The 7,163-nt window shown below is 35.3% G+C and overlaps 1 protein-coding gene across 3 annotated transcripts in view; it reads left to right on the plus strand.

Annotated features, from left to right (window-relative positions):
• Positions 1–7,163, plus strand: part of RABGAP1 (RAB GTPase activating protein 1) — a 170,058-nt gene that overhangs the window by 56,475 nt on the left and 106,420 nt on the right. For all 3 annotated transcript variants that reach the window (XM_010844019.1, XM_010844020.1, XM_010844021.1), the window contains 4 exons: positions 1,171–1,281; positions 1,655–1,721; positions 2,471–2,573; positions 3,095–3,264. In XM_010844019.1, coding sequence (XP_010842321.1) covers positions 1,171–1,281; positions 1,655–1,721; positions 2,471–2,573; positions 3,095–3,264 — 451 coding nt within the window. The remainder of the gene's footprint in view (positions 1–1,170; positions 1,282–1,654; positions 1,722–2,470; positions 2,574–3,094; positions 3,265–7,163) is intronic.

A 7,163-nucleotide genomic window follows, 5' to 3' on the forward strand; every position in this document is an offset into this window, starting at 1 on the left:
GACAGGGAGTACATCAAGGCTGTATATTGTCACCCTGTTTATTTAACTTCTATGCAGAGTACATCATGAGAAATGCTGGACTGGAAGAAACACAAACTGGAATCAAGATTGCCGGGAGATATATCAATAATCTCAGATATGCAGATGACACCACCCTTATGGCAGAAAGTGAAGAGGAACTAAAAAGCCTCTTGATGAAAGTGAGAGAGGAGAGTGAAAAAGTTGGCTTAAAGCTCAATATTAGAAAACTAAGATCTGGTCCCATCACTGATGGGAAATTGATGGGGAAACAGTGTTAGACTTGATTTTTTGGGCTCCAAAATCACTACAGATGGTGACTGCAGCCATGAAATTAAAAGACGCTTACTCCTTGGAAGGAAAATTATGACCAACCTAGATAGCATATTCAAAAGCAGAGACATTACTTTACCAACAAAGGTCCGTGTAGTCAAGGCTATGGTTTTTCCAGTGATCATGCATGGATGTGAGAGTTGGACTGTGAAGAAAGCTGAGAGCAGAAGAATTGATGCTTTTGAACTGTGGTATTGGAGAAGACTCCTGAGAGTCCCTTGGACTGCAAGGAGATCCAACCAGTCCATTCTAAAGGAGATCAGTTCTGGGTGTTCTTTGGAAGGACTGATGCTAAAGCTGAAAATCCAATACTTTGGCTACCTCATACGAAGATTTGTCTCATTGGAAAACACTCTGATGCTGGGAGGGATTCAGGGCAGGAGGAGTAGGAAACGACAGGGAGGAGATGGCTGGATGGCATCACCGAGTCAATGGACATGAGTTTGAGTGAACTCCGGGAGTTGGTGATGGACAGAAAGGCCTGGTGCTGCGATTCATGGGGTCGCAAAGAGTCGGACACGACTGAGTGACTTAGCTGAACTCAATTTTCACAGCAACAAAAAAGAAAAAAAACTAAAGTTACATTTCAGGAGACACGAGTGGTTTTGTAGCTTTTATGAGTGGTTTATAAAATGGTTTAGTGGTTTACATACAGTAATGATCTTTTCACATCAAGGGGCAGATGATAATATCTGTTATTTGACTATCAGGCATAGAAAATTCTTTTTAGTGCCTGATTTTCAAATCATAACAAAAGTTATTCTGGTGTATATTACAAGGAAATGCTTTCCAAAATTGATGAAACATGTTGTCCCACAGCGCAGTTCCTAAAGATAAAGACAGACAATGCTTTAAACTCCGACAAGGAATTGATAAGAAGATTGTCATCTATGTGCAACAAACAACTAATAAAGAACTTGCCATTGAAAGGTAAACGTTTTTAGTAAGGTTGGCTTCAGTATAAATTTTATTTCTTGTCAATCTACTGAAACAGTCATATACTGTATTCAAAAATTTGCAAACTGTTTTGCTCCCTGGGGAATTCTTTTGGTTATTAAAGTGTATATTTCATTTATTTTGAAGTATCTCTATATCTTCAGCTCGTATGTTGACTTCAAGTATGTGAAAATAAAAGGCAAACATAAAATTTGTTGATCTCAATTAAAGAAATAGATTTTGATAATGCTAATTTACTGATAATTTCAATATGTCCTTTTTTCTGTCAGAATTTTTTTCAGTGATCTAACTTAAACATCTTTGCTGTAGTCTTTTTCCCAAATTTATATTGGTTCTTTTTTTGCAGATGTTTTGGTCTTCTCCTTAGCCCAGGGAAAGATGTACGAAATAGTGACATGCACTTGTTAGATTTGGTAAGGATAGCTTTTTTTTTTTTAAGTTTGTATGCTATCTCCTCTATAAAGATTGTTACACCAAATCTAATGTTAAAACACATTTATGAAGCAATAAGCAAAGATAAGGGTATTTCCTCCTTGCTTTTTACCAGTCTGACCTTATACCTACTTAGTCTCAGTTTCTTGACTGCAATAGTGTAGGGTTGATGTTGGAGTCAAAGACATTTTGTCAGAGAGTTGTTTGCAGACTGTTATGAGCTTTAGAAAAGTATGCAGTGTATACACGATTGCTATTAAATGAAAATCTTTATTTTAATAACTAAAATTTATGTAGTAATTGTTCACTTGACAGAAGAATTCAACATAGGTGTAAGTAGTAAATTTTCCTGATGTCTGTACAGTTTGATATGATTTGTAAGCATTCACTTTATATATAACTTCAGGAGCAGTTGCATAAATAATTGGCACATTTTTAGCTGTAATCCATATATACTCTTGACTTTTCGTGTATATATATATATGTGTGTGTGATCATATTTTTTTTTTCTTTTTCTTTTTTTTTTTTTTTTTTATTTTTTATTCCTTTATTTCTCATGTGTTCCCCATCCTGGACCCTCCTCCCTCCTCCCTCCCCATACCATCCCTCTGGGTCGTCCCAGTGATCGTATTTTATAGTCTTATATTTTTACAACTTTTTTTTAAGGCAACAGAATGAGGATTAGCTGTTATTTTTTTGGCATTAATGTTGTTGTTATTCTTTTCTTTAGGAATCTATGGGCAAAAGTTCAGATGGAAAGTCCTATGTTATTACTGGGAGCTGGAATCCAAAATCCCCACATTTTCAAGTTGTAAATGAAGAAACTCCTAAAGGTGGTGCAGATTGGTGACATCATGAACAGAAATTTTAGTCCCAAGAGGATACCCAAATCTTAGTTCTACTTATTTGAGAAATATTTAGTGTGTATCTAATTCTGATGAAACCAAGGAATTTGAATAGTTCTTTGAATTTATTATTAACTTTAACCTGTAAACAAAGTATTTTTTCCTCCCTCTCCTTTCTTCAATTTTTCTTTTCCTGCTTCCTTTTCTATTTACATGCTTATTTATTTATAGGCTTCTAAGTATGACTTTTTTGTGGAGCGATAATATATTTATATATCATTTCAAATTCAAAGGATATATAAGGAAAAGTAAAAGTCTGCCACAGTTCTAGTGTCCCACCCTAAAGGGTACCACTGTGACTAATTTCCTGTGCAGTTTTTCAGATATGCTATGCATAAACTTTTTTCAAGCTGTTCATACTTTTTCTGAATGTCATTTAAAACTTGTAATTTAATTATGTGAGCAAATATATTTCCACTTAAATTTGCTTCTCCCTTCTCTCTCCCTAGATAAAGTGCTGTTTATGACCACAGCTGTTGATTTGGTAATAACAGAAGTACAAGAGCCTGTTCGCTTTCTTCTAGAGACAAAAGTCCGAGTTTGCTCACCTAATGAAAGATTATTCTGGCCCTTCAGCAAACGTAGTACTACTGAAAATTTCTTTTTGAAACTAAAACAGGTACTCTACCTTCCTATCAATATAGAGGGGGAAATGAGAGAAGTCACTTCTGAGGCTGATTTATCATTAATACAAGCTATTAGTTAGATCTTTAAATGATCATGTGTATTTTAAATATATTAAAGAGGAAAGTTGTCTTTCATTTTTACCCACCTGTTTTTTGTTTTCTGCTTTTCATTTCTTCCTGAAGAGCCAGGTTTCTTTCTGGTCTCATTTGCCTTAAACCTGAGCAGCTTCTTCTAAAGGAATTTCTTTAGTGAACTGTCAGATTTCTTTATCTAAAAGTCTTTATTTCAGTTTTATTCCAGTAGGATATTTTCTCTGGATATAGGGTTCAGTTTTTTACTTTCAGCACTTAAAGATGTCATCTCACAGTCTTGTGATTCTCACTGTTTTTGAAGAGAAGTCAGCATGCATTTATACTTGTAATGGGTCATTTTCTCTGGCTGCTTTTGATATTATTTTGTATCTTGGGTTTTTAGACCTTTAACTATGATGTGCCTAGGTGTGGTTTTTCTTTCTGTTTGTCTTCAGGTTTGCTGGGCTTCGTGAATTTTTAAATTTATTTATTTATTTTCTTTTCTTTTACCATTTTTTTTGGAAAATCTGACCCATTATTTCTTCCAAATTTTTTCTCTGGCACATCTCTCTTCTCTCTCCTTAAGGGATTCCAATCATACGTATTTTCTACCTTTTGTTATCCCACAGACCTCTGAGATTCTTTTATTTTTCCAAATATTTTTGTTTGTTGTTGTTGTTAGATAGGATACTTTCTGTTGACCTAACTTAAAGTTCACTTGACACTTTGTTTTATCATTTCCAATTTGTTGGTAACCTTATTCAATGAGTTTTTTTTTAATTTCGGATCTTGTTTTTTTTTCCGGGAATGTCCCTATGGTTTAATGGTTTCTGGTTTTTTATGTGATTACCTCCTTGATCTTTATTTTAAGCAGATCTTCTTATATATTCTTGAGCATAACTTTAATTACTTTAAAAATCTTGGGCTGCTAAGTCTGAGTCTGGAGAGACATATTTTCATGTTTCTTTGTCTAGTATTTTGGGATTATATATTAGACACTTTAAATGCTTAAACTATAGAGATTATGTTATGGTCTTCTGAGTATTGAACTTTAAAAAAAAAAAAGTTAATTCGGTCAAACTCTATACTCTGTCATTCCTGTGGTGAGCAGCAGATAAAATTTCTGTTCCCTTCTTTTAGCCTTTTTTTTGGGACCCCAGTTGCTCCGCAACTTACTGCTCCTTTCTTTGCTTTTCGTTTGTCAGAACTCCTCGAAAGTAATCAAGTTCATGGTGACCTGAATTGCTGAATCCAGTGGTCAGTCTGAGTTTTCATCTTACTTAATGTGTCAGGAGCATTTAATACAGATAATTACTTCCTCCTCCTTAAATACCACTCTTTGACTTAGCCTTCAGAATATCTCAAATTTACCATGTCCAAAAAAGATGTCATTATTTCATCCCTCACCCGTAAAATACTCTGCTTACCTGTCTTTACCATCTCAGTTTATGGGCATCTTGTCCTAGTAGTTACTTTGACCAAGAATTTTACTCTCTTATTTTTTCACACACCAAATCCTGTCTGTCAAGAAATTCTGTCTATTTTTAAAGCATACCTAAAAGCTGACCATTTCTTACCACCTAGATTACGTTAACTTCATCCGAATCATTGTTTTTACTTGGATTATTGGAATGTCTTTTTCACACATCTCTATTTCTATTTTTGTGACCTTTTGATATATTATATTCTTAATATAGCAGCCTAGTGTCAAATTGCATCATTCTTCTGCTCAAATTCTCTAATCCTGTTTTACTCCATAAAATCCTGAGTCCATGTAGTGGGTTATATGACCCTATCTGATCTGCTGCCTATTGTAAACTAACTCCTCTTACTTCTTGCTTCCTCTGCTCTAACCATGCTCTTAGGGCCTTTGCTATTAACTGTTCCTTTTACTTCAGATGCTCCTCCCTGGATTCCACTGGCTATTATTCACCTCCTTCAAGTCCTCAGGTCTTCGGTTAGATTTCTTAGCAACTCCTCACCACCCCCATTTAACACTGCAGTTTGCCCAGTTATCGACTGGTACTGCCAATTCCCTCTCTGTTGATAAAAAAGTGTTTTTTAATTTTTTTACATACAAGGGTGTTAGCTTCTAATATACTGCAAAGTATACTTTGTTTTTGGTTTATTAAGTGTTTTTAGTGTTAGAAACCTCCTAAGGCAATATTTCTGATCTCTTCACTGATACCCCAAACATCTTGAACATAGTTCTCCAAAAAATTTATGAATTTTATTTCATGTAACGTTGAAATTCCATTATACAAGATTATAATATTATATGTGGATTTACCCAAATATACTTTTCTGTAGCAGTAAGTATTTTAGTTCCAGTGTGTCCAAGTTAGGCCTTTTGGTTATAGTTAGAAAAAGGTAACAAGCAGAACAGGAGTTTCTTTTCAGCGTTATCTTAAGACACAAAGTAAACCTGGGTCCCAGATCTTCACTGTGACAGGAGCAAAGGATTATAGGATTATCATCTAGAACTTGGCTTTTGAGTCACAGTACATGGATCTTACCATTGACTAGCTTTAGGACTTTGAGCAAGCTCCTTCAACTCTCTGAGCCTCAGTTTACTCAGCTTTGAAATGGCAGTGATAGAATCTTCCTGAGAGCGTTATTGTGACAGTAGATGAGAAACTATATAACGTACTTGGAAGAGTTCCTGGCACATACATGTTCTTCATGCATTTTAGCTATTGGGAGGGATATCACTGGGACAGAAAAAAACACTTAAGTCATGCAATCAGAACAGCATTTTTGATTATTTAGTGGTTAGCTTCAGGGAAAGAATGCTTCAGAAAGAAAACCAATTTGCAAGCATTATTTTACAAGTTTAAAGAGTGGGTAGAAATGATTCTTAGTAGTTTCTAGAGTAAGCATTTGCCAGCAAATTAATTGTATATTTTTTAGTATAAATTTGTATATAAAAAATTCTTAAACAGGATTCTGTTTCTTTTATCTTAGTAAATATAAATAAGATTACCCTGATCTTGCTTTACCTTAAGGACGTATATTATACAACTTTTGATTCAAAGATTGCATAAGTTTACAGGAATATTTTTTCTGTGGTTTGATCTAGAATAATGTATCTAATGAGGCTAACAAATGCTAGCCAAAAATATAATGTATGCCTAAGACTTAGGCTGATAGACTATTCTAGACTCATTGCTAAAGTTACAAGCTAAACATAGGCTGAGTTGTCAATATTTTCTTTGCGAAAAGTTGAAGTTTATATGTGGAAGATGGGAGGACAGCAGGGAATTCCTAAAAATAATCTCTCATTTTTCTCCTTATTTGGATGTCTTGAGGGTAGGTGTGAGGGGTAGTCAGTTGAAGGCAGAAGAGAGAGAGTATGAAGAATTTGAACAGTTTTTTTCCTGTCTTAGCGCACTTAGGACACTCTTAATTCTCATTCATTCTAACATAATCTAAGTTTGTTAATTTCCGCTTTTACATTCTTTGCTTCAAAAATTCATAGCAGCTGCCACTAACTGAGGCCCTCTTGCGGCAATCATTGGACTAGCTACATTTTCTGTTTCGTAATTTCCATCAGATCAGATCAGTCGCTCAGTCATGTCCGACTCTTTGTGACCCCATGAATCACAGCACGCCAGGCCTCCCTGTCTATCACCAACTCCTGGAGTTCACTGAGACTCACGTCCATCGAGTCAATGATGCCATCCAGCCATCTCATCCTCTGTCATCCCCTTCTCCTCTTGCCCCCAATCCCTCCCAGCATCAGAGTCTTTTCCAGTGAGTAAACTCTTCGCATGAGGTGGCCAAAGTACTGGAGTTTCAGCTTTAGCATCATTCCTTCCAA

The sequence above is a fragment of the Bison bison genome, unplaced genomic scaffold (genome assembly GCF_000754665.1).
Source record: "Bison bison bison isolate TAMUID 2011002044 unplaced genomic scaffold, Bison_UMD1.0 scf7180017864193, whole genome shotgun sequence".
Taxonomy (NCBI): Eukaryota; Metazoa; Chordata; class Mammalia; order Artiodactyla; family Bovidae; genus Bison; species Bison bison.